This window comes from Rhamphochromis sp. 'chilingali', assembly GCF_963969265.1.
Source record: "Rhamphochromis sp. 'chilingali' genome assembly, chromosome: 2".
NCBI lineage: Eukaryota > Metazoa > Chordata > Actinopteri > Cichliformes > Cichlidae > Rhamphochromis > Rhamphochromis sp. 'chilingali'.
Genome location: NC_137930.1, coordinates 37,862,414 through 37,890,340, shown reverse-complemented (window position 1 = coordinate 37,890,340; position 27,927 = coordinate 37,862,414). Strand labels below are relative to the sequence as shown.

Genomic DNA, 27,927 nt, shown 5'->3' with positions numbered 1-27,927 from the left:
AAAGAAAAGCGTCTGGACTTCAACATTGTTAAGTTTGTGTGTACACAAACTTAACAATGTGGTGTATGCTGTACAGTGTAGCGAGGAATGTCCATACCTCTACATTGGAGAGACCAAACAGCCACTTCACAAGCGCATGGCACAACATAGAAGAGCCACCTCCACAGGACAAGACTCAGCAGTCCATCTGCATCTTAAGGATAAAGGACACTCTTTCGAAGATGCCAATGTTCACATTTTGGACAGAGAGGACAGATGGTTTGAAAGAGGAGTGAAAGAAGCCATCTATGTCCACTGTGAGCGACCATCTTTGAACAGAGGCAGTGGTTACGACACCAACTGTCTGCCATCTATAATCCAGTTTTGAGATCCCTTCCCAGACGCCTTAACGCCCACTCACATCCTGGGCCATCTGACCTCAGGAATTCGCATGATAAGGTGGGGCTAGGTTTCACAATGAGCTCACCCGAAACCCTAGCTGATTGGGACCCACACCCAGTTTCACACCTCGGCTCATGTGATTAGGTAGAGGATCATCAGGGGTCCTTTTGTCCCTCTGTGGGGGGATACTCCCACTGGGTTTAAATCTGGGACTCTCCACCATTTGACCTTAGAACTGAAGAAGCTTCTCGGATGAGAGGTGAAACGTCTTCAAGCAACCGAAAGAAGTCCAGACGCTTTTCTTTCCAAGCTCCTTAGACTACGATGACCTGGATGACTGAGAACCTTCACAGATGCCTTTTGGAGATCTTTAGTCAGATTATCTGACAGAAAAAAAAAATGGCTTTCTGTGAGGGACAGACCATCTGAGAATTTCATGCTCCAGAGTCAGTGCAATTCTACTTTTTCATCAGTCTGTCATTTAGCACTACTCAGCAGGTATCTGTGTGGGCAGTTATGGGTGTAGCTTGCTAAGAAAACTGTATTTTTCTAATAATGCAGCACTCGACCCTCTTGTCTAAGTATGATTACCTCTGGCTCCAAAGAAACAAAAACTAACCAAAACTTAAGAAAAAAAAATGAAAATGTCAGTGACCATAAATTTAGAGTCAAGGCTTCAAAATATCAGAAACATCATGGTTGCATCCATCCACACATCAGGCTAATAAACACTGGGACTAACCATCAGACGCTGCTGCAAGTGAGGCCATTTTTTTTATTCTTATGGAAGGCTGTTTATGTTGCTGGGGGGGGGGGGGTTGCCATTCAAAATGTTTAATTATTTTCTTAGACGTTTTGAGTTAGTAAGTTAAAAGTTTTAGATACCGAATACAAAATTGTAGATGATGACACAAATTTTCGACTTATGATCGTAAAAATTGTTTATTTCTCTCTTTCCATCAATCTATCCATCTATCTCACATTCCTTTGAACTGCTGCATGATGGAGAGGAGGTGTTCGCTGCGTTTCTGGATGTTGCTCTGCTCCTCCTTCAGTCTCTCCTGCTCCTGTAACACCTCCTCCTGAGGAGAGACACATCACACACATCAAATTTAACACTCCCACGTATCTCAAATAATGACTAACTGATGAACAGGACTGCATGTACAACAGTTTACCATGGATTTTTGTCTGCTAAGCTGTCATAAAGACACCTTAAACTGAAAATAACATCAGTGATTTCACATTCTGATCGTTTCCCAAAGCCAGCGCTGGAAACAGTGAAGCTGTGATGTGCAGCACAGTGTGGACGTAAACCAGGAAGTTAGAAAACTTATTTTATTTGTTTAATGACTGTCTTGTTTCCTGTTTACATGCATGAAATGCAAAAATATGTTAGTGAAGCAGAGTGTGCATGTGTGTTAGTGTGTTTGCTTGTTTTACTGACTCTGAGTCTGCAGAGCTCCCTCCTCTCTCGGTCATTCTCCTCAGCTCTCGCTCGAAGCCAAGCTTCATTCTGAGAGCGATGTCTGTCCAGCATCTCCTGCAGCTCCTGACACACACACACACACACACACACACACACACACACACACACACACACACACACACACACACACACACACACACACACACACACACTTGTGTAAATAAAGTATATCCTGGGTCTAAACACCTGAAATATGAACATGGCAGACGAAAGCAGAATTGCACAATAAAATTGCTCTATTAAGTAAAATAAATCATAAAACAGATTAAAACATCTTACAAAAAATATTAGAAACAATATATCACTGATTAACATGTGATTAGGTTTAAATAACGAGATCATACGGGATTGCACTACATTTACTGACTTCCTCTCATGCATTGAATTATGTTAGTGATCAGATAAAAATGTAATGGATTCATGGTAGATTAGATTAATGGGTTAGAGTGTGTAAGAGGTTAATGGGTTAGATTAGGATTAAATGAACTTAATGTAACAAGAACCAGGATAAAGTTCCTGATTTGTTTTTAAATTCATTTCCAGTTTTTACTGTTAAACTTTGAAAGGTGTTTTAACTTTTGGGTCTGAGCAGCTTAAATTTAGTCCTCAAATACTGTTCCAGCATTTTGGGATCACAAGCAGAAACTTACAATACACCAATCACAGGTGGTCCACTCAGGGGGATTCACAGGACTAAAACAGGAGTCACTAGTGGTCCTGTGTTCACTTCCTGCCCTCTTGTTGCTTTAGAGCTTGATGCCAAACTGCACATACGATGACCTCGCCTTCTTGGGTCGTTTTCGTAACATTTCTGCACAAGCAGATCAAAGCAGCGGATCCATAATTTGGCTCGGCAGCAGCATGAGGTCACTCCATTCAAGGAGGATGAGAGGTGAAAGGTTCAGGTTTGAGGCCTGAAGCCTGTACATGTAAATCTAAAGAGAGAGGCAGGTCAGCAGAGTCACTGACCTCTTTTCCATCTCATTCTTTCCGGAGTTTACTCGATTTTATTGCCCTTCTTGTATTTATCCGTTTAAATAATCTGCTGTATATTTTAAACAGTATTGTTTTTCCTCTTTTTTGATTTTACAATCTGCACCCTTGTCTTGTGTATCCCAAGTTTCTGTAAATAGTCTTTGTAAATAATAGTTAGTTACCAGTTTCAGCTTAGATTACATTCACATTGACCCCTTTATCTGGAGCTTTTACACATTAATAGCACCATCCTTATACCAGGAGTACAGAATAACTGTAAAGACTATATATCTACAAGGTTTCTGAAACTATACTCATGTAGCATGCAGCCTAAACCTGCCCCAGCCCCCGGGGACTTCACTGTTGACTTGGTGGATGTTAGAAGGCTGTTGAACCTGTTGTTGTTGTTGTCTATGTGCTTCATGAGCATCTTTCTCTCTTTGCAGAGCAGCTGCAGCTTTAGTCAGCTCTGACTTCTCTCTGAAAGAAAAAAAAACACATTCAGCCATTCAGGATGAGCACAGGAAATACAATGTTTAGAGGTGAGGCAGTTAAACCTTTAGCCTGATGAGCTCCTACAGTGGGTCACCTCATGCATGTTCTTGCCCTTTGAGTTGTAGTTAAATGTGTAAATGAAGATGTGCATGTACCGATCTAGTTTGTGGAACTCCTGGTCCAGCAGTGTGAATGCTGTTTGGATCATTGTCATTGCCTGATCACGCACTGCGCTGAAGTCTCTGTGGACAAACACCTGCAGCAGGAAATGCAATTTTATCTGCGTTGCTTAGTAACCAGAGTTTCACCCTGGTCTTCCAACCCTCTGAATCTGCATGACTTTTTACCACCATTTGAAAAGAATGAATGAAGGCGAGTGTATTATGTTGACACCTGTGGATTCACCATCGTGTTCTTCTGCTGGACGGATGGAGCTGCCTCGCTCAGCTCGTAGCGGACGTTGGGAACTTTTGTGGGAGTGAAGCTGTTAACGGTCAAAACCAGAATGAAACCAGTGAGTTAAAACCGAGATATGAGACTCAAACAGAGCATGACAAGAGGCTCAAATGGCACACACACACACACACACACGCACACACATTAAAGAGAGCCGGTGTGCACACACAGACAGCAGCTGCTGACCTGTGGCTGATACCCTGGAGACCAAACTCTGACAGAATCTCCTTCATCACTGTGGAGACAGAAGTTTTTTGTTTTTCAGTCTGACACAAAGTTCATCTGTGAGTTCTCATGGAGCAAGTGCAGTGCTGTAAATGATGTAAATGTAATGAGAGCTATTAAACTCACATAATGATAATAAAATAGATTCCCCTCAGTTTATGCGCGCTCTTCTTTGTTGTATGCTTAATTTTAATTGGCAGTTTCATTAATCATTAAGACTTCATGATTGAAAACTTGTATTTCAGTGTATTAAATGAAAAACTAAAATCTTCCATTTAAAAAAAATAATCCAGCCTTTTGCTGTGGCTCCAAACTGTGAGCAGTGCATCTTGTCTGTTTTAAATATCCTCGATATGTATCTCTAACTTGGAGTCCATCTGTGCTAATTTAAATGAGTAGCAAACAGTTCAGAAAAACCATGTCTGAAGCTCTGAGTGTTCTCAGAAACACAAGGATGTTAGTATTTGTAAAGTGGAGGAAGTTTGTAACCACTAGGACACTTTGTTAGGAACACCTGTCCAAACTCAGTAAATAAGGAGTTACTTGGTCAGCGAGATCAAGAAACAATTTTAGCAGCACTCCTTGACTGAAGCAAGGTTGAATTGTCTCCACTATGGAGAGGTAACCAGATGGCTTTTAAAGAACTCAGAGAGCACAAAGACTTTTTTTTTTTTACATTTTATTATAACTACTCATTGTTAATTCCTGTGTTTAAAAAATGGCTTGAAAAGAATCTAAAGAAACAGCTACTGTGACTTTAGTCCCAAAAGCTGCATTTAATGTAGAAGACGACATACTGTGGTTGTGGGGGATGTGTGAAATTGAAAAACTTTTCTTTCTTTGTCTTTCTGGAATGAGTTTGATGTGACGTTTAAAAAAAAAAGCAGTACTTTTGATTTTAAATTTATCAACTTAAAATTTAAAAGTACTGCAGTGCACAAGAAAGTGTGTAAAAACAGAATCCATTCCTGTTGTGCCTATTTAAATGACCATTGACCTCTCCTCTAGCACCATCCTGTGGACAGCTTTGCCACTGCAGCTCCTGTGCTCTTTAACAAGAGCCAAATATGTTTGCCTTTACAGTTTTTTCTGATGGCTTTAACCCTAACTGTGATTCCTATAGCACAATTCCTAAAAGTATTAATGCTTATAGCAAAACCACTCACTGAGTTTGCAAAACTAAAAGCACAAACACTGCTTTGCACTCAGTTTGCAATTTTGTAACACACACTTTGCAAAACTGTAGGCACAATTCACTGCACAACACTCTTTTTGCAGAACTTTAAACACTGCTTACACTCAATTACCAAATTTCCAACACACTCCTAGCAAAATTATACACATGTATGGCTATCATTAACACTATTTTGCCAACTGTCTGGCACACTTTCACATGTGAAAACAGTTTTAGATAATTAGTCCACTTTGCAATCAGCCTAAGTACTATAATACAGGCCACAGGTAAGCTGTCTATGTGGAGTACAATGGAAGGAGCAGTAAGAGTGAGAAGAGTGAGAATCAGAGGAGGCCGAGGGGGTGGACGTGGAGGTGAAGAAGTTGGAGGAAGAGGACGTGGAGGTGAAGAAGTTGGAGGAAGAGGACGTGGAGGTGAAGAAGCAAGAGGGTTAGAGGATGTTAGAGGAAGAGGACAAGGAGGAGCAAGAAGAGGACGAGGAGGGGAAAGAGGAAGGGTAAGAAGAGTAAGAAACAGAATAACTGATGACATCAGAGCTACAATAGTGGACCATGTTATCAACCATGGGATGACCCTAAGGGAAGCTGGCCAACGTGTTCAGTCTAAACTGAGCCGCTACACTGTGGCAAGCATCATTAGGACATTTCAAAATGAGAATCGGTAAGTACTTTGTAGCACTGCCATACTCTAATGAGAAACACAACAGTACCATACATGCAAAAATACTGAAATTGTTACTTTACAGAATTGCTAGACGTCCAGATGTTGGGGGCAGAGGCAGAATGTTCACTCCAGAGCAAGAGACCCATATAGTGAACATGGTGATTGCCAATAATGTAATAAGACTGCGCGAAATACAGCAGCGCATAATTGATAATGACACCATCTTTCAAAATATACACAGTGCAAGCATTTCTGCACTAAGTCGTGTACTTGCGCGCCACAGAATAAGAATGAAGCAAATTTACAGAGTTCCTTTCGACAGAAACACAGAACGTGTAAAGCAACTGCGATATGACTATGTGCAGGTAAGCTAGTGTCATTGATTCTGAATTTGGAAGTGCATACTGTAGTGCTGTGCATGGGCCTGATGTGTTGCATTTGTTTTGTCTTGTCCAGAGAGTGATGGAACTAGAAGCAGATGCAATGGGACATGAGCTACTTTTTGTAGATGAGGCCGGTTTTAACCTCAGTAAAACCAGGAGACGTGGCAGGAACATTACTGGACACCGTGCCATCATCAATGTCCCAGGACAACGTGGTGGTAACATAACCATGTGTGCAGCTATGACCCGATATGTCATCATATGGGACAATGTTAGTTTCCATAGGGCTGCTTTGGTCCGCAACTGGTTTACAGACCACCCATCCTTCATGGCACTCAACCTCCCTCCATACTCTCCATTCTTGAATCCCATCGAGGAGTTCTTCTCTGCCTGGCGCTGGAAAGTGTATGACCGTCATCCTCATCAACAGGTAGCCCTTTTACAGGCAATGGAGGAGGCATGTGGAGATATTGACCAGGCATCATGTCAGACCTGGATATGGCATTCAAGGAGATATTTTCCCCGGTGCCTTGGACTGGAGGATATCGCATGCGATGTGGACGAAATTTTGTGGCCGGACCCAGAAAGACGACATGATGTAGGCTGATTGTCTTTTTTTTTTTCCTTTTTTTTTTTTTGTGAAATTCCTATTTTGTGTTCTGACTTTGTCTTGGTTTTGATGAGTGTGAATAAACACCAATACTTGAAGTTTGGATCCTTGTATGTTTACATGACACTATGACAAAAGTGTGACCTCAAATTGAGATGTGTTTTGTATTCATACCATCAGTGTGCAGTTGGCGCATTGTGTGCTTGGTAGATGATGGCTTGTGTGTACTGTTTGATACGGAAACACCATTTTTACGAAGGTGTGAAGAGTTAATCTAGCTGTGTTTGCTTTTGCAAGAGAACTACAATGTTTTGATAATTGGGTGACAGGTTTTCTTATTTGTGTGTAGAGTTTTGCAAAAATAAATGTGCTTAAGCAATCAGAAAAAACTGTAATACACTATAACGTACCTGGTTGCCTCTCTGATGGGTTAATGAGCTTCATCACCTTTAGGTCATTGAAATTCTGCTCTTCGTTCTTCCCTCCAAACACATACAGCTGCCAATCAAGTAGGCACAAAAAGAACACTTTATTTCACATCACATCACAGTAATAATAAAAAAAAAACCTCGATAATAATATATTTTATTTTTGCTGACATGGCTGTGAAGGATGAAGGCGGTGTGTCCATGCCGACGTGTTGGAGGAATCCCGACGTAGAGCGGGACCTTCCACTTCGTCTTCGCTGCAGACACACAGTGTGAAGTATTTACACACTTTAACTCTTCAGAATTACACGAGTCAGTTTTAACTTCTCTGCAGCATCCAACCCACCAATACTGAGCTTGTGGATTTCACTGGACGACGTCACTGTGCCATCCTCATTGGTGCTTTTGCCACCAAACAGGTAGATGTCCTACATGAGATTTTTCCAAAAGTAATAAACAACAAAAAATAAATACAAAAACAAAACATTGTATTCAGGAGTCAACGTGACTGTTATTTAAAGCTACAGTTATTTTGCTTTACAAATAATATATTTTGATAATTGTATATTTCTGTCTTAACAGCTTTTTTGTTTATTTTGTTTTGTCCATTTTTCTTGTGATTTAAAAAATAATATCCTACTTGTTTTTATACTGTTATTTTTATACAGCTTTAAGGATATAGCGGCTATAGAGGCTCGCATATAGCAAGTATCAGTTTTCAGTAGCTAAATAAAGCTACTTTATTTCAGTGTTTTTAAAAACACTGAGAAAAGATTCACTATAAATAACAATAAAGAAAAATAAAGACTTTGTGGCAACACCCTCTAGTGGTCAGAATAATTATGACAGGGGGAAAAAAGAAGGACGGTGAGCTCATGGAGGCATACAGTCAGGTCAGGGTGGATGGATGATAAAAAATATTTAACCATGGCTGATCCAGAACCTAAAGGGACTATTATATATTGCTGTGAGCATGAAAACGGAGGTCCTCTAATGTAATTATATGCACACATGCAAACTGAATAAAGTTAAAAATTTGTTGCATTTCTTGCTTCTATAATGGGCACAAATTCACTGCACTGTCTGTTGCTTTAGAAGGATGACTCCATCCTCATCTACCGTCACTATTTCTGCTCCTTGCAGCTTCACTGTTACACCTTCTCTATACCAGACTTGTTCTTAAAAATCAGTAGCAGTATACTTCTCCAGTCCTCAGGCATCCTCATTTTCCAAGGTTATATTAAGTATTCTGTTTAAAAGTCCACTGTCTTTTCTCCTGGACATCTCCATACCTCCACAGATATGTCAACTGGACCAAGTACCTTTCCACAGCTGCCCTCCCTTCCACTTGAGAGAGGTGGCAACTGTCCAGCTCTCTCATGTACAGTGGGGCAAAAAAGTATTTAGTCAGCCACCGATTGTGCAAGTTCCCCCCACCTAAAATGATGACAGAGGTCAGTAATTTGCACCAGAGGTACACTTCAACTGTGAGAGACAGAATGTGGAAAAAAAAATCCATGAATCCACATGGTAGGATTTGTAAAGAATTTATTCGTAAATCAGGGTGGAAAATAAGTATTTGGTCAATAACAAAAATACAACTCAATACTTTGCCAACAAAGGTTATGTTACAATAACAGAGGTCAAACGTTTACTATAGGTCTTTACCAGGTTTGCACACACAGTAGCTGGTATTTTGGCCCATTCCTCCATGCAGATCTTCTCGAGAGCAGTGATGTTTTGGGGCTGTCGCCGAGCAACACGGACTTTCAACTCCCGCCACAGATTTTCTATGGGGTTGAGGTCTGGAGACTGGCTAGGCCACTCCAGGACTTTCAAATGCTTCTTACGGAGCCACTCCTTTGTTGCCCGGGCGGTGTGTTTTGGATCATTGTCATGTTGGAAGACCCAGCCTCGTTTCATCTTCAAAGTTCACTGATGGAAGGAGGTTTTGGCTCAAAATCTCACGATACATGGCCCCATTCATTCTGTCCTTAACACGGATCAGTCGTCCTGTCCCCTTGGCAGAAAAACAGCCCCATAGCATGATGTTTCCACCCCCATGCTTCACAGTAGGTATGGTGTTCTTGGGATGCAACTCAGTATTCTTCTTCCTCCAAACACGACGAGTTGAGTTTATACCAAAAAGTTCTACTTTGGTTTCATCTGACCACATGACATTCTCCCAATCCTCTGCTGTATCATCCATGTGCTCTCTGGCAAACTTCAGACGGGCCTGGACATGCACTGGCTTCAGCAGCGGAACACGTCTGGCACTGCGGGATTTGATTCCCTGCCATTGTAGTGTGTTACTGATGGTGACCTTTGTTACTTTGGTCCCAGCTCTCTGCAGGTCATTCACCAGGTCCCCCCGTGTGGTTCTGGGATCTTTGCTCACCGTTCTCATGATCATTTTGACCCCACGGGATGAGATCTTGCGTGGAGCCCCAGATCGAGGGAGATTATCAGTGGTCTTGTATGTCTTCCATTTTCTGATGATTGCTCCCACAGTTGATTTTTTCACACCAAGCTGCTTGCCTATTGTAGATTCACTCTTCCCAGTCTGGTGCAGGTCTACAATACTTTTCCTGGTGTCCTTCGAAAGCTCTTTGGTCTTGGCCATGGCGGAGTTTGGAGTCTGACTGTTTGAGGCTGTGGACAGGTGTCTTTTATACAGATGATGAGTTCAAACAGGTGCCATTCATACAGGTAACGAGTGGGGGACAGAAAAGCTTCTTACAGAAGACGTTACAGGTCTGTGAGAGCCAGAGATTTTCCTTGTTTGAGGTGACCAAATACTTATTTTCCACCCTGATTTACAAATAAATTCTTTACAAATCCTACCATGTGGATTCATGCATTTTTTTTTCACATTCTGTCTCTCACAGTTGAAGTGTACCTCTGGTGCAAATTACTGACCTCTGTCATCATTTTAAGTGGGGGAACTTGCACAATCGGTGGCTGACTAAATACTTTTTTGCCCCACTGTATCCTACATTCATGAGATCCTGAAAGTACTCCTTCCATCTTCTCAACACAGTCTTTTTACTTGTTAGTTCATTTCCATCTCTGCCATTAATCACTCTGCCACGTTGCACATCCTTTCCAGCTTGACTTCTTAGTAGTCAATCACTAACAAGTCCCTTTCTACTTCCTTACTGTCCAGCCTCACAACTCCCTATAAGACCTTACCCTTTACTCTTCCCACCTCTCTAACACTATATTTTTTATGTGTTGTTTTTTTCTTTTAATATTAAGGCCCAAGCAGCCAGAGAAAGGAAGGCCTGGGTATTTCAGACTGTTGCCTAGATAAACTGCAGAAAAATGGATGGTTGGATGGATAAAAATATTAATATTATGGTAATATTAATTTTAGTACAGCTGGTTCTCCAAAGCATGGCATAGGTAGAAACAAATGAATTATAATCACACCAATTCAATAATAAGTAAAATATATAATAGTGTTTTTTTCTTTCCAGCACCTCTGCTACTGCTACTAGTACATTCATATAGTTCATTTCAGTGTTTGTGTGTGTGTGTGTGTGTGTGTGTGTGTGTGTGTGTGTGTGTGTGTGTGTGTGTGTGTGTGTGTGTGTGTGTGTGTGTGTGTGTACTTTATCATGGTGTGCAGTCAGTGTTTGTCCGCTGCAGGCTGCAGGTGATTCTCCTTTCACCTCCATTTTCTGCCACTGCAGGTTCTCTTAAAACCCAAAGGACATAAAGGTCAAAGGTCAGATGAAGTCATAAGAGTTATGTGTTTGACTTAATTTGTATATTTGCTGTATATATAAGCATGAATGATCTTTTCTAGATACACCTGTGATTTCTGATGCAGTTCAACATACACTGTTTAAATCTCTGACATTTGTGTAAATAGAAACTTTTTGTTTGATCGTGTGCAAGAAATAAAGTTGCATAAATAAATCTATCTGGTCATTTTAAAGCGAGTAATTCAAAGCTGCACTAATATTTAGTCGATCTCTATGATCATCTCCATCTCCCACCAAGTGTAATTATTATGTGCTATGTAAAACTAACTGGAAAATGCCTCAGCTTGGCTCTTACCTGTATTGAGAACATAGAGGTCTTTACAGAACTCTCCTCCTGCTCCATAACCTCCAAACATGAACACCTGATCTCCAACCAGAGCACAACTCTGACCCCATCTACACACAGAAAAAGGACATCTGTCAGATTCTTTGGGTTTCATAGATTAGTATGCTGCCAAAATAGAATTGTCATTGTTTTTATAAAAATCTGATAGTCGTGGTCCTGGACCTTGAAGTTTTGGGGCCTAAAGTATTATTTAGATTCGACATTTTTATTATCATGTTCCTGCTCCTGAGTGTGGTAACGGTTTATCTCAGTGTTCAGTTAGTCACTTCCTGTTTTATTTTGGTAAATCCATCTCTTTTGTGCTCTGCTTTTAACATAAAAAGTATTTGCCCCCTTCTTGATTTCTTTTTTTTTTTTTTTTCATATTTGTCACACTTACATGTTCAGCCAACAAATTTTTCATATTGTACAAAGATAGCTGAGATTTTAAATGATGATTTCATCTATTAAAGGATGAAAGCTATGCAAACCTATCTGTATTTAGTCAGGTTATCTTTTTATAATATTAAAATTAGTTTCACAATCTGAAACATCTAAGTGTGAGAAATATGCAAAAAAAACTTAAACTTAAAAACTGGGAAATGCTTTTTCATAACACTCGTTATCCTTGTTCAGTTCCACCTGTTTCTTGTCACCCAGCTGTTTCCTCTGCCCACGGTACCCCTCGCTGTGTTCCTGTGTTTGTAAATCTTTCAGCTGAGCCCTGTACATGTAGCTTTCCTCTCACATTTCTCTGAGGTGTTTGGATTTTGTTATTTTGCCTCAGCTTTAAATTTACGTGTTGGCTTTTTATTAGCTAAATAAACAGCTTGCTTTTTGTTTCTGAATGCTGTCTTTGTGTCTCCAAATCATGACATCTGATGCTAAATTCCTTCACTGAGTCATGATTGTGAAGCTTGAACTACAGTTTTTGGTGACAGTGTGTCAGAGAAGAAGTCTCACAGGGCAGGAGGCAGAGATCCACTCGTTTTGACCGGTGTCCAGGTGAGAGACACTGAAACAGAGCAGAAAGGACATCAGAATCTAAACTGTAAAAACATAAATAGGGTGATTTGTTTTTATTAAGAAGAAGAAGAAGAAGGAAGCTGAAAGCTGCATAAGTTTTTTGTTTTTTTTTGTAACCTGTGTTGAACACCATGAGGTCATCAGTTGGATTCCCCTCCACAGCACCTCCGTACACGTAGATGTTTTCGCCACCAGCAGCAGAGCAGTGTCTTAGAGCTCTGAGGGCCACACCCCCAACCGCTAAGCACTCCCAGGTCAGAGTCACTGTCAGGACATGGAAACCTAATGAAGTATGGGCGTCACTATGGGGGGCCCATTCTGCGTGCGACTTCTGTACCTGAGAAGCCCATTTAGGTATATACACACTCTATGACATCATACAAAGCCAAGAGTAGAAAAAAAAAGTGTCTGACTTTTTGGCTCAGTCATTACTTGTGCAGACCCTAACCTCACTATTTGAAACTTTGGTCATGTTTTATATGACCCACACACAACACAAATCAAACTAAACTAGTTCATTGTTTCTTCTAGCTGCTGTACATCCTCACCTATATCAAAGCTGTAGACTCCTGGGAGACACTCAGTGGCTTCAGGACTGGACGCTCCTCCAAACAGATACAGCCTTCCTTTCACAACACTGAGAAGGAAACAAAACATGGTGTTTACAGTAAAAATGCATCAGTGTGTTGCAGCATTGCAAGAGCTACAACTGTAATTATGACTATTTTGCTCAACATTTGTAACCTTGAATATTCAACAGAACTATTTATTATAACATAGCCTAATGTGAGTGTCCTGGCCCAAGACAGATCACATTAGTCTGTCTGTCTTGGGCTTTTATAATGGTGGGAGAAGCTCAGTGAGAAGAAAACATGCACACGGATAGGGGAACATTACAGTCATTGTGCTATCACTGAACTTAAAAAACTGTCTTTTTACAGGAGAGTTCCTTGAGCTTTGAATATAATTCAAGAGAAACACAAATGAATAAATTACGATGGAGGCTTCATCATAAGATGGAGTTTGTTTTTGACAATAAAGCTTGTCTTGGAAAACCAGTTGCTGGTTCCAGTTGCCACCATGACATGTCTATGTGTGCAGATAGAGCACCAAAGGGCTTGGAGGCAGATTTACATAATACATGGAAAGCGATGGAGACCGAAGCTAACAATCAACAAATAACTCAAGTAACCAAACGTGAACCAGGTGAGAGATCCTGTGCAACCATTAATGAGCCTTCTTCAAGTCCAGCCGGAGAAACCTTATCAGGAACTCCACCTCCTCTAGATCTTATTGACCAATCAATAGGGAAGCACAGACAACATATGCACAAGGAGGATAACGAGGGAACAGGCCACAGGTGGGAACACAGCTGACACTAATCTGACTGACAAGACAACGAAAGCAAAATTGAGCATAATACACATGAAACATAAGACTATTAAAATAAACAAGAAGTAGAAAGAATGAGATCGAGACTAAGATACATGGGCTTGACAGAGCGACTGGGGAGAAAACAGACATGGGTACATGACTGGGAAGGCTGAGAAACACAGGGATGAGACTAGGGAAGACTGAGCTCAAGAAACACCAATATAGGGCTAGAACATAACAAATAAAAACTGGGTCGAAGACCCAAAACCATGACACCTTTTTTTCTAACTATAGCACACAGCAGGAGAAAAGGCATCTCACCACTAGAAACTCTTTGGTTTTGGGTGGTGTTCAGAGCAAGTGTGCAGGAGAAGGACACACAAAGTCCACTTGATTGCTTTGAATTCTGAAGATAGTCACCTCATTTATTGTTATCTGTCTCGATTCAATGGAGAATATGCTAAATGTGAAAAGAATTTATGTAACGTTATTTAAAAAAATGTCTATTTCTTTCTGACACTGACTGATTTCAAAATGTTTTAAACTATCAATAATTAGAGTTCAGAGTCAGTGCTGTATTTTACCACAGAGTGTGCCCTTCTCTGGCCGAGGGAACGTCGCCGCTCTGAGGAATCTCCTCCCAGGTCACATCTTCAGGAGTCACTACAAACAACATCAAAACATCAAATGCAAAGGCCAAAATAACTGATCTGATAATGTCATTTAAAACCAGTTAGTAAGTTAAGAGGTCATAAAAACGTGCTGTGACCTGTGAGGGTGCTTTCAGTTACTGTGGTCATGTTTCTTTGGAACGAGCTGCCTGCTGACGACCCGAGGTCAGTTACATCTGTGCATACATTCAAAAATAGACTTGAAGCCTTTTAGTTCTCACAAATCTACACTCGGTGTCTGTGTGTGGCTGTGCGTGTGTGTATGTTAACTTGTGTTTTACTTCTTTGTAACGTTTTATTTTGCTGTTTCGTTGTAAAGCTAAACCACTTTGTATGTTTTTAATCTTCTGTTTTAAACACATTAGAAATAAATTTGCTTTTGCCAAAAAGTATTTAGAAAAAACCCTGCGAGGCTTTTATTTTGGTATTCATGATATTTTATATAGCGTAAATAAAACTGACCTTGCCACTGTAAATGGACATACTGATCATTTTAATCAGATGCGATAATTATTCCAAACCACTGGAAAAATATAATAACTTTCTTTCTTTTTATTTATTTATTGTAGCTTTTTTTACTCCCAGTTTTCTAAAGCTTATGGTGCTTTTTAGGTTGTTTTCCTGTTTTTAATCATCATGGTACAATTTAAAGAAGAAGATTTTTTTTGTCGTGGCTTTTTAATTGAACTGGGCTGTGTGTGAACTTAAAATTGAGTTCAGTAAATGGGTTTTAAATTCAGCATTATTAACATCCTAAAACTTTGCTCAATACCACTTGCAGAAGTCCAAACCTCCAAAAATGCATGCGAGAAAAAGCACATCAGGACTACAGCTGCATGTTGTACCTGTTAGCATGTAGAAGTCACTGAAGTAAACAACACTGCCCTCCTGAATCAACCAGAAAAGACTGATTAGCAGAAGCACAGACCACCCAGGCTCCATGCTTCACTCATGTTTCACTGTGACTGAATAAAAAAGAAAAATAAACAGTGGTCTCACCTCTTGACTGATGCTGCAGGCACCACCGAAAAGAAAGGCAACGTCTCCAGCCACGGCTAAAGCATGGCCGTGTCTGTGGATTTAAAGAAACACAGAAATAGAAGCGGGTCAGACATCATCTTCACTGAGCTTAGTATTATGTGTGCAGCAGTTCTTCACCAGGTTGTTTTTTACCAATATGATGAACTTTAGGCCGCCTTTGAACCTTAGTCTTTAATGTCATCTTACCCATTGTCTCTGTCTCTCTCCTAGTTACCTTTTTGGACCCTTTCCTGGAAACATTTCTGTTTGGAGACTCACCTGCCCGTGGACTGTAGACACTCCCAGCAATGCCGATTAACCTGTAAGGGAAAGACCTCAGCAAACTTGCCTGCCCGCTGTTCATTCCCAGAGTGTCTGAATTTCCCCCTGTTGAGCTGATGCTCCTCTTAGCCCCAAAACCACCTCTGAGATATGTAAGGCAAAGGTCCAGACTCAGAATACTCACAGTCATATTCCTTCTCCTTTGGAACTACAGTTAATGCAACTCATTTCCAGCAGAGCTCGTCTGCACATTGTTGTTATAAAGTCTCTCTCTCTCAGTCCCACTGGCAGTCATCAATAACCATTGCCAACTGTAATAAGCTACAAAAAACTGCCAATAGCTGTTTGAGTCTGCTCACTGAGTCCATTTTGAGCACAATTATTACAAGAATGAATTATGATGAGGTGGATGAAAATGTTGGCACAGCATTAAGTTGGGCATTCCTAAACTTAAGACTTTTACTTATTACAAGCTCATTTTGAAATGTAAAAAATCTTCTATAGCCCACCAAAGTCTTTATTCACATTAGCATAAGAAGACATATTTTCTGCTTCATGTTGTCATTGATTCCTTTTGATCTTCTGATGTTTGGTTTGAGGCAGATTCTTTATCAACAGCTTTACTTTGGCCAATAGTGCTGCATTTTAGCTCTTACACTAATGAGCTATAGTAAAGAGATCAGGAGCCAAAATAAGCCAGAAATCAAGAATAATGTAAAATTTGTGGTAATGTTTCATTTTTAAATCTTTTAAGTTTGTGTTATGTAATATTTCTGTTTTTATGGTGATAAAAATTAAATTACAAATTGAAAAAATGACCTCTTGCGGCCCACGCCATCTAAAATCACTGGACTGGACTTATGGTATATAAACTGACGTAGCCATGAGTGACATCATCCACTGATATCCACTGAAGTACCCTAATGCCTAAATTATACTTTCAACATCCATGAGTTGACATAAATTTTGTCATCAGACGGTGACAAGCCTGTTTTGTGGTTTCCCCCACAGAGAATGTGAATTTCAATGCACCAATTAGGCATGTTCTCGAATTCCAACAGGAATGACTCGGTTGTTGGGTCTCCATCTGTCCATGTCAAGAAACCTCAGGACAACCAAGCTGACCAAGGAACCTGGAACACTTCAACAAGCCAATAAAGTCACTAAACTATTTAAAAGACATGCAGCAATGGAACTGGGGGCTTCCCATAAACTTCTATCCAACCAAACTTACTTTTGCTACCAGAGGAGTTGCAGGTTTAAGGTTTTAACGTGATTAAACTCAGTTTATTTCATTACTTTAATGGTCTACTGACCTGATCGTATCGTGTAAAACAATCTTCACTATAACAATGTCACAATATACTACTCCTACAATATATTATCATATGTTAGCATTTATACACTAATCTTTCAAGAGTGATTGTTACCTGTTTATTTGTGGTATATACTGCATCAGAGCACCACCTTTATATTATTTAGGTTGGCGCACTCACCTAGGACTTGGGGCTTTTCCTTTTATCTCCTTCTCCAACCAGTGACCGCTGGCCAATGCCATCTTCACACCTACGGTGTCTCCGTCTCTGTCTCACACACAGTTTTGCTTTATTGGGGTAACAGCTGTAACAAGCACATAGTTTGTTTTTCAATCATGAAAATATGTAATTTTTCTAACTGAAAGTTACTGAATCTGTAAGAACAAGTAACAGCTGCTAATAAAGGCACAGGTACCAATGTGTTGTTAAAGAGCATCACACCAATTTTTGCTCATAAGCCCTAAAAAGTGAAATAACGCAGCCGAAGTTTTTACTCGTTTTCGAAAACATATTATGAGGATTGTCATTGTTAATACAGTCTGATATTTCATACTCATATTCTCTATACAAAATTCTTCCAGGTGTGCACATAATATATCCTTACTCAAAACAAATTGTGGTTCTTGCAAAATTCAATTCTTAATGGTGACCAAACCTTAAATTTTCATGCAGTTTCCCCTGCAGGTGGTGCCACAGATGCAAGGTAATCTCAAAACGTGCCTTTTTGTAGCTCCAGTTACGAACACCAACAGCAGCAGCGGAATAAAACCCACCTGTGGAGGTGTTTGTGTCTGCCAGGAAATCGGCTTCTTCCCTGTTATTTCGTTGTTTTATTGATGCTGGATTAAGCCCACAGATGAGTCATCTCAGCTCCACAGTCTGACAGCTGCTCTTTGAGTCTCAGCTTACAGGTAAGCTACACTTCCCTCTGCAGGTAGACCGTTACCCAGCAACACCTCCAAACACAGAGCCGAGCCAAGCAGGTCAGCATTTAACAGGATGAGAGTGAGAGCAAAGTGCAGAAAAAAGTGAGGAAAACACTCTTTAATATACACGTAACACGAAATCCACTCATGTTCTACACTTTGCTTTAATATTCTTTCTTATAACAGCTTCTGTACAGTAGGTGGCGCTCACTTATTGTATTTGAGTTTACTATCTACGTTTTTCTGTCTGGTTTTCCACTTTTTTCCATAACTGCAGTGTATGAGACACAGTAGTGCAACAAAAACTCATGACTTTATGTTTTTAAAACTCTTTAAAGTTACTTTTATGAATGTTGACTATATTTTTCTAAATGAATATAACATGAAATGGATTGAACTTAAAATTAAGTCCATGTGACTTATATTCAATGCATAGTTAAGTAATGCACAGTTAAAATAAACCAGTTGGTGCAACCTGACCATCTTTAGCTGAAGTCTTACTTTTTCTGAGACAGGTTTGTTTACATTAAACATGAAACACAGCAGCAGTGTGCCAACTTTATCTTTGATTTGTTTCCAGGTGCTTCAAATTTCAGCCCCTTAAAAGCTGCACTAACTTCTAACCGAGCACAGTATTAAATTGTAAATGTGTTTTTATAAAGACCTTCAGCTGCAGTATAAATCTAACTGTATCTAACGTGCAGACATGCAATTAGAAGTGAGGAGAGACAGGGGGCGACAAACTCACAAAGAAGTAAAGATGACAGGAGGTGGAGAAGGGCTGAAAGTGAGAAATCCACAGACATTTTTAGCCTTTGTTACCTTTCTGTTATCTATTACTGATAATAAAAATGCAGGCTTGAATGTTTAGTGTTTATTTGCTGTATATGCTCAAATGTGTGTTCAGGCTAAAGGAAAAATTAATGCAATAGCCTGTCATTGGCACTCACGGGGTAATAACTGATCACATTTATTGCTTCACTGCAGAGAAAAGATAAACTACTTTATCAGGGCTCTAGAGTGCGACCAATTTGGTCGCAAATGCGACCAAATTTTTCAGTGGTGCGACTAAAAATAAATATTTGGTCGCACAGGTGCGACCAACTGTTCCGGTAACAAAAAAAAAATCTCTGTAACTCTCCGTGTGGTCAACAACAGACACACATTATGCCCCTATTGTGGACTAAACCAATCAGAGATAGTCAGGGGCGGGACCTCTCTGATTGGCCGTGGTCCAGTTGAAAGTGCAGGTGGAAGAGAGAGGTGAGTAGCTTGAATAAAGCGATATCAATTCATTAACGGATTCCACACAAAGACCTAAACACGGAGCGGACCCAACACATCAGAATCAGCTTCGTCTTTCTCGGCTTTCTCACCCGACGGCCTGAACACGGACACGCTGTCGGAGCTTAGCAATTCTTCGGGTCCGCGCTGTGTTTACGTCTTTTTGCGCTGATTCTGAGCTGCAGGTTTTGCCTCTCTCCAACCAAAATTCACCGAGCCTGCAGCAAAAGAAGCAGCAAACTGCGCTTCACATTTGATCAATGTCGTCATGAATTCCCTCTGACTTTTGCTGTTTTGCTTCCACCACGATAAAAATCACACTTCCTGCACAGCTCTCTCTCTCTCTGTACTTCAGGAACAGTTTCCCGTCTCAAATCTGTTTTCTGCATTATTCATTCGCTTATTACCCACCAGTCTAGCGTTGTTTACAGCGCTTTTTCTTTTTTCACTTAAATGACCTCGGACAAGAAAGCCTAATTTCTGCTGTTCAATACTGAAGAAATTTAAATTTCTTAAAATTATGCAAAATTGCAGAATATTTTTAAGGTTATCTGCTATAAAAAGCCAGACCAGGAAAATCTCCTTCATGTTTTCCTGTGTTTTATTCTCAGTTACTTTCACACAAAGGCATCTGCTGTGATTTTCACAATTCTGATGAAGTCTCATGTGTATCAGTACTGATAAATGATCAGAATTATAATATTTCTGACTGTCTGAGGCTAAATTGAATCAAATCAGGACTTTGAGAACCGGAATTGAATGGATTATAGAAATCAGTGATGATACTCAGCCCTAGTGAGCAGCCTAGGCCTGAGAGAAGTGGATGTACTGTAGCTGTGGGTAATAAGAAAAGATGAAAAGAACTATTGATAACTTTTTTGTTAAGTTAAGGCCTGATCTGTCTGAAATTCATAGCCAGTGCTCTGACACGGTGCCATCAATATTTGAATGCTGAAAAAGCACAGTGTATCCAGAAAACACATTATATGCTGCAGTAAATGCACTGCCCAAGTGTCCCCTCTCCCCACGGCCTTTCAGCAGCAGACAGCAGCAAACAGGTCGTCAGAGGAGGCCAAGATGATGATTAAGTTTTTAACATTTTCTACAATATTGACAAAGCACTTTAAGCACAAGTTTGTTAGTTAATAATTTAGAAATTAATATTGTCTGTATGGACTTCCCCCCCCCCAAAGAAAGTGCACATGTAAAACTGCGGTGTTAAGCGATGCGGTTGAAAAATTTGAGTGCGCCTAACTTTTGTGCCGGTACGCCTAAATTTTTAAAGTTAGGCGTACCGGTGCGCCCATGTCAAAAAGTTAGTCTAGAGCCCTGTTTATCCATACTTACTACAGAGTAAGGGCCTGTCAGTCCTGTTGTTTGGTGTGTTAACGTGGCTTATGTTGTTTGAATTATGTACTTCACTAAATTTGGTCCAAAATCTGCTTGTTATTTAAAACAGACTGCCTGAATTTCCACTCAGGCTGAATTTGGGCCATTGAAGGTTTTATAACTTTGATCATTTCAGTATTTTAGGCATTTTCTAACCAAAAAACACAACTCTGGGCTCCATGGAACAGGAAGTTCACAGCAAAACGACCTGCACCACATCACTTATGAGCATGTCAGAGACAGACTCTGTGACGGACCAGCACACCAGATCAGCTGGGAGTCACCAAAGAACAGCAGAACTGGCAGGTCAGCCACTGGTGCCCTGTTTTCTTAACAGGTTCACACTGAACACATGTGGCAGATGTGAGAGAGTCTGGAGTGGGGTCTGTCGCTTTGATTTTCAGCACAGCAGATGAAATGGACTCTCACTGGTCTCTGTTTCTGAACCAACTAATACCCATGAAGTTCAACCAACTCTGATCAGTTAATCATTTAATTCTTGATTGCAAAAGTGTTCTTGCATTGGCTGGCAATGAGGAATTCCACATGGATGTGGTTTCCGTTTAAAGGTCTAAATGAAAGATTAAAGGCTTCTGTAAATACAGCATGTCCTTTAAATTGCCCAAAGCCAAAGATTTGGGCTTCTGGTGACTTGAAAACAGATCAAATGGTACATACATGTGTTTTTGCCAGAGAGACGCTGAGTCACCTGCATTTATCTCCGGAGTGTATAAATATGTGTTCTTTCAAATGTATCCATGGAAATATGATTTGCTTTTAACTGGTGGAAGCTCCAAGATGCCTGGTTTCTCCTCAGTGCACCAGCTGCTGCAGGTAAACACAGGGCCAGAGAGAAAATCTTTGATTTCATTTCTCCAGACACTGCCTCACATCTGTTTTCTTTTTTGGAGCATGATCACAGCTCATCTCTGCCTCTGAGGCTCTTCATGTCCGTGTACATCATTCTTATGATCTTTTTGGCCTCACTGGGTAGATTAAGGCACTAAAAAAGTGTAATCACGGCTATCCTTTATGTGTGGAGGCAGAATAATGCTTCTAAAATAAGATGGTGATCACTTTAAATGTTTCAATCTGCGTCTGCTTCTCTCCTGATTGATGATGCGAGTCGGCCGGTCACGTATCCCACCGTCACCACTCTTTTTTTGTCATGTTTTATTCATACAGACAGTAACACACACACATACATAACGACCACAGCCACAGACACGTGAGTCTCTCGTTTTTTCACCTCCGTCTGCCACTGTCAAAACCAACCGGGGTCCAGCCTCGTTTTCAAAATAATACACACACGTTCCCCCAATTTCTCAGTACTGGTCTTAAGGCTGATGAAAATCTACTGATTTGAATAAATTATGTATTTAAATCTTTAATTAATTAAATGTTGCGAATAAAAACTGATTCTTTGATTTTTCTTTTTTTTTCTATTCCGCCTCTTCACTTTTAGCAGCACTTTTATTGTGAAAGGATTATATCCGGTCTTGTGTTATTGTTCTGCCTTATATAAGACCTTATTGTCCCAACTTGACTTGAAAACGTGCTTATCCATGGGGGTCCTGGCCAAGCAGACGCTCTCACAGTCCTTTTTCAGTCCCTTTCTTCATGGCTTAAATCAAATAGATGGTCCGGTTTCTGTTCTGGCCCCGTCAGGCTCAGGGAGGCTCTAAGACACAAATATCTCCAATGGACCGAACCGTACTCAACTGATCATCAGTCAAGTTTAGTTTATCAGACAGGAAATAGAGTTCGGCTTTCAAAGTAAAAGAAATTACCGATTAGTTTCTGTTAGTGAAATGTGGAAATAAACATTTGTATTTCTTTGGGTCTTTTTAGCTTAAAAACAATAATTAATTCTCTTGTAGTTCTTTTTTAAATTTTTGAGGATTTTATCCAGGCATGCTAGATGCTCTAAGGCTGTTAATGTTCATTTTCTCTTTGTAGTAGCTAACTCTGTCCTGTGTTTTAGATATTAGCTAGGAAAACACAATTGCTTATTGCTTTTCTGTACTGTACATGAGTATGTCCATTTTAATATTTAAATTGCGGCTTATTTTATTGTGATGTATTATAAATCTAGGTTTGTTTGTTTGTTTTTCAGATACTTTTGTATTATTGCTCTAATAATACACTTCAGTTTAGTTTGTGTATAATTGTTTAGAAATTTATGCCCCTTGCCTTTTTAATTCTAGCAGTCTCTAGGGGTAATTACTTTGTCATAGAAGTTGACTGACTGCAAACCCAGGCCTGGTATTTAACTGTGACTGGCTGTGGATGACTTATGAGTTGATATGCTCCAAGAATAAACGTTACCAAAAGACATAGTGCCTCAGTAACCCTTCTTTGATGCTGAGTCTGCATCCACTCGACTGAAGAGCATTTTTTTTCTTCTTTGATATGAGAGTAACAGCATAGTTGTAACTATAGTTAGTAGAGCAGGACGATATGACCAAAAATATTTATCACGATATACATTTGAAAATTTGCGATAACGATATAACTGACGATATAATTGACACTAGACAAAATACTTTACAACTCCACAACTTTATTAGTGCAAAAAAAAACCATTAATGTATTTTCACTTAAACAAGCAGCTGTTTTTTTTATCTGCATTAAAGTTATATAAAAACGTAACAGTGCGAATGTAAATTCCTTGCTGACACTTTAACCAAAAGACATTTCCAGTGGAAACTGGCCGACATATCCTCAGCATAACCATGTATAATATCCACAAAACTTAAAAAGAGGTTATACACACACAATACTGTAATATTATGTTGAAGCACAGTACATATCACTCCGCGAGGCTCCTGCCTACGGTAGCCATAATGCTCCAACAATCCATCAAGCGGTGCGGCTTCGTAGCTTAGCAAAGTCGTACTGAAACATTTGACAGATTTTCGAGCGCCGTGTACGACATAAAATCGTTTCGAGGTCAGTAAACAAAACCAGAATTCATACATAAGGCACACGGGATTATAAGGGGCACTGTCGATTTTCAGAACAATCAAAGGATTGATTTTAAGTGTGCCGTATTTTCCAAAAAACACGGTAATAACGACGGCTCGCTAGCATGCTCTACCAAAAATAACGATCCGCTTTCGCCCTTCTCATTCTCCGTCACCGCAACCATGCTTTTTCGGCCATGTGCATATGAAAACAAAGGCACTGCGCATGCGCGTTTTACCGATATTCTATTGCAATATTTCATTTTCTTATCATTGCCCAACATTATACCGGTATTACCATGAACGGTATGATATGGCCCAGCCCTAATAGTTAGTACAGTAATCCATTATGTTACTGTATTACTGAAAAGGTAATGGTAGGAAAACTGAGCCATACTGTTGAAATGTAATCTGTTAACTTTCCCTTTGCTTGTGAAGAAAAATATCTGAATCGTTTAGCAGAGGTGGGTCGAGTATCCAAAAATTGTACTCAAGTAAGAGTAGCATTACTTTAAAATATTATTACTCAAGTAACAGTGAAAAGTAGTGTTCAAAAAAGTTACTCAAGTAAGAGTAAAAAAGTACTTGGAGAAAAGACTACTCAGTGAGTAACTGTTTGAAATGTCCGATTTATTTTTTAAATAAATGCTATCAGACAAACAAAAATAAATAAATATACAAATTTTTGTATTTTCAAAAGGAATATATGTAAAAACATCAACAGAATAAGGCACAACAATTCTAATTTCCAGATTTCAGTTTTTCACAACATAAGGCTTTTTTCACCAATGCCTACAGTAAATAATATAAACAGTGCAAACAATTTCCAGTGACAAGATATGCTGTAAACTTTACATTCACTTTTGCTCCAAATGGCACAGCAGCCTCAGAGAAACCATTAGAACGAGGCATCTTCAACATATGTCCATACAAGGCAGCTCAGTTTACCATAAATTGTGTGGGTGTGCATCTATTACTGCATATTTAGCAAAAACGGGCCATTTCTTCACTCAGTGAAGTGATGGTTAAGCTTCAGCAGCAGTTTGCTCTCAAGGTTCTTTCTGTGAAGCTGTAACTGTTTAGCAGTGAACAGGGGTCCTGCATGACTGAGAAGTCCTTCACAAGCTCCAGATGCAGGAAGAGCTGTACTGATTTTGATCGAAAGCTTCTTGATGTGAGGAAAGCCATGCAATAGATCCACACCTCCAGTGAATGGGCATGAAAGGTACCTCTCCAGCTCCCCTGCTTCTGGCTTTCCTGACCCCATGGACCCATCATCTTAGCCAGTTAGGCTGCTGTTTGTGCTGGACTCATCCATCTCTGTGTCTAGGTGATGTCTGATGAAGTTGAGACCTGTGGAAAGATGTATGGTTTTCAAAAGAATTAGGTCTGGTCATTATAGTAATGTATACACTGCCAAGCTGCAGATGTTTGGCAAGAACATTTGATCACACTGGAGATGTTTTTTACTAACTCCTGTTGAAAAACAAAATCTTGTCATTCATATCCCACACAAACAGTTTGCAATGAATTCCAGATTAAGTTTAAAATAAGAACCAATAGATCCTCCTTGCACTGTTTGGCTGTTACTCTGGGGAAAGACAGTGATGGAAGCCGTGACCATTGCTGGACTGGCCATCGGCCCACCGGGTAATTTTTCGTTTTTATGGGCCGATGATTTTTTTTTTTGTAAGAGTATAAACAATGAGAGGTGGTGGATTGGCCAGATGCTGGTCATGTGTAAAAAATAACTCAATTGTTTGGTGGTGGCTATGGCGGAGCTTCCACAGAAGCCAGCAGGTGGATGAGGGAAAGGTGAGGCCGGAGGAGGAGAGACCCGAGGCGGCTGCAGGTGAAATGAACTTCAGGTAAGAAGTTATGACCTGCAGTCTATCTGGGTCAGATATAAACCAAGTTCAGGTGTAGTTTATTTTCGTTGTGCTGACTTTTTACAGTCAGTTACAATAACTCTTACTAGCTAGCATGACAGAGTTTCTATACAGCTGGTGGGTGCTATGATGTTACTGATAGTGAACTTTATTTTATTCATAAGGTTAGTAGAGTTTCCAACCATCCTGTACAAACAGAATCGTCCCGCATTCAGAAAAAATATTACGCGTTTCGTATTGAGCTGAAAACAAACAGAGTTTGTCCTGTACTTCAGCTACAATGGAAAAAGACACAAAGCTGGAGTTATTCTGTCTTTACGCTGCCAGCTGCCTCTTCTCCTCTCATTCTCTCCCCCTCCCTCTCCTGTTGCTACTTCAATCATGAAACTGATCAATGATCAGCTGATCGGCTTTTCTCTCTTGTTTATCACCCACTTTGTGCCAGAAAGATGTTGCGCTTGATCAGCTGTTGTTAGCATTTATTTAATATTAATTTCGAGTATCAGCTGATGTTTGCTGGAGCCAGGGCTGTAAAAGCTGCTGGTCATGATGTCGGTTTGGTTATCTGGTGAGAGGGAAACATGAAGATGAAACCAGGAGATGTTCTTACTGAATCATCAGAGCTGAACAGGTGATGGAGAAACAGGTTTACCTTTTAGGTCACATGAATGAGTTGAAGGGAAGTTATGAACTGTTTCTGAGAGACAAATAACACCAGGATCCTTTTTTAGTATCTAACAGCTGGTAACTGTACAGGGGCGGGTCTAGCAAAGTTTTCCCAGGGGGGCCAGGTAGGGCATTATCAGGGAAAGGGGGGCACAAAGAAATACTTTTCTTTCTTATTCTCATTTAAAAAGTTTTTATCTGACGTAAAATGTATAGAAATCATACATATACCAACAAGACAGTGTACATCACTGTCACAACAGCATCTGTTTTCATTCAAAGGCTTTATGGCTTTTCCTATAGCCTAATACCTGGTGGGCCGGTCTCTAGTCAAAATGCCCGGACCGATTTTTTGTCCCAGTCCAGCCCTGGCCATGACTGGAGCTGCGATGTAGCCTCTAATCTCTCCATGGCCCTCCTGAGAAGATAAACACCTCAGTCTGCGTGGCTGCAAAATTATGAAAAACACCCCTTCCAACCACAGGGTAGGGAGTTGGATGAAGCTAGCCTCCAAAAGCTGGGCATACACTGTGCAATTTTTTTGGCCCATTTTGAGCCGATTTTTCAGTCGCGCAACCGTTTTTTGGGGATCGGCCCGAGTTTCGCCTTAATCGTGTGTCATGCATCATGTAGTATACATGGGGTAACGAAAAGCGATTAACACCTCACGACCAGCTCCAAATCATCAATCGTATGGTCGCAAGAAAATCAAACCTGTTTGAAATCCTGTCGCCCCTCAACGCAGCCTCTCACACTGCGCACACACAAGCAGAAATGAAAGTGAAAAGGCGGAGCAGCATGGCAGTGGACATGAGATGGAGGCACAACTTGTAGAACTGTGGCAAGCTCATCCGAGTACGGAAGCGTAGAGCTGCCACCCAGGCAAAAGAAAAATAGAGCTATATCACGTTATAACGTGAAAAGTTTATTGTTCTAACAATATATTTTTCATGTTAGTGCAATATACCTTTCATGTTTGAACAATATCACGTTATTGATATTGTTCAAACATATATTGTTCAAACGTACAATATTATATTGTACGTTCGTACAATATAATATTTATATTGTACGAACGTGATAATTATGTATATTGTAATAATGTTGTTAGAACAATATACTTTTCACGTTATAACGTGATATAGCTCTATTTTTCTTTTGCCTGGGTGGCAGCTCTACGCATCCGTACTACGCTTCCGTATTCCATGAAAAGAGTTGGATGGACATTGCTGCTCAATTGCAGCTGCCTGGTCAATGTGTTTCATTAGTAATTTAGCAAAGTTGATGGTGGTGGTGTGTGTCTGTGTGAGTGAAAGACAGAGAGGGAGAGCGAGAGACAGATTTTGTATGATAAGCTTCATGTTATGGACGCACAGTTTGAGCACTCAAGTCGCATCAGAGCATCAGGCCGTATAGTGCGAGACCCTGCATCGTGACCTTTGAACTTCTAACCCCTGAGATTCAATTGTACAGTTTGAGCAGGAGCTGAATAACGCGACTGAAAAAAAAAAATCGCATGCCATGTTTTCATGTGTTTCTTTCCGTGTGTCCGCTACTTTGAAACGCTTGGCCCGCTCTGCCTTCCACAGTTTCAAACTGGTCATGTGACTGCATGGCCACATCTGATTGGTAAAAGAGTTACTGGAAACTCCACTGGCGGATGTTATCTAATGTGTTAAACGAATTCTTTTTTAAAAAGTAACGAGTTGAATTTTGCAAATGT

General features: G+C 40.2%; 1 protein-coding gene across 8 annotated transcripts; it reads right to left on the bottom strand.

Annotated features, from left to right (window-relative positions):
* Positions 1-1,257: 1,257 nt before the first annotated feature.
* LOC308384391 lies at positions 1,258-17,900 on the bottom strand. 8 transcript variants are annotated; one of them, XM_080862919.1, is made up of 20 exons: positions 17,858-17,900; positions 17,265-17,351; positions 15,466-15,538; positions 15,312-15,354; positions 14,565-14,642; positions 14,380-14,458; positions 12,970-13,058; positions 12,539-12,685; positions 12,359-12,410; positions 11,366-11,466; positions 10,915-11,000; positions 7,647-7,728; positions 7,472-7,557; positions 7,283-7,370; positions 3,983-4,031; positions 3,734-3,824; positions 3,496-3,596; positions 3,241-3,325; positions 1,829-1,933; positions 1,258-1,463 (listed from the first exon to the last, which is right to left on the bottom strand). In XM_080862919.1, the coding sequence occupies exons 2-20, from the start codon at positions 17,324-17,326 to the stop codon at positions 1,359-1,361; spliced, it is 1,602 nt and encodes a 533-aa protein (XP_080719045.1). In that variant the 5' UTR covers positions 17,327-17,351; positions 17,858-17,900; the 3' UTR covers positions 1,258-1,358. The 8 variants fall into 8 exon arrangements, with proteins under 8 accessions (XP_080719045.1, XP_080719044.1, XP_080719051.1 ...); XM_080862918.1 differs by having other exon boundaries at positions 17,265-17,388; positions 17,858-17,874; XM_080862925.1 differs by lacking the exons at positions 17,265-17,351; positions 17,858-17,900 and adding an exon at positions 15,766-15,843.
* Positions 17,901-27,927: the final 10,027 nt, after the last annotated feature.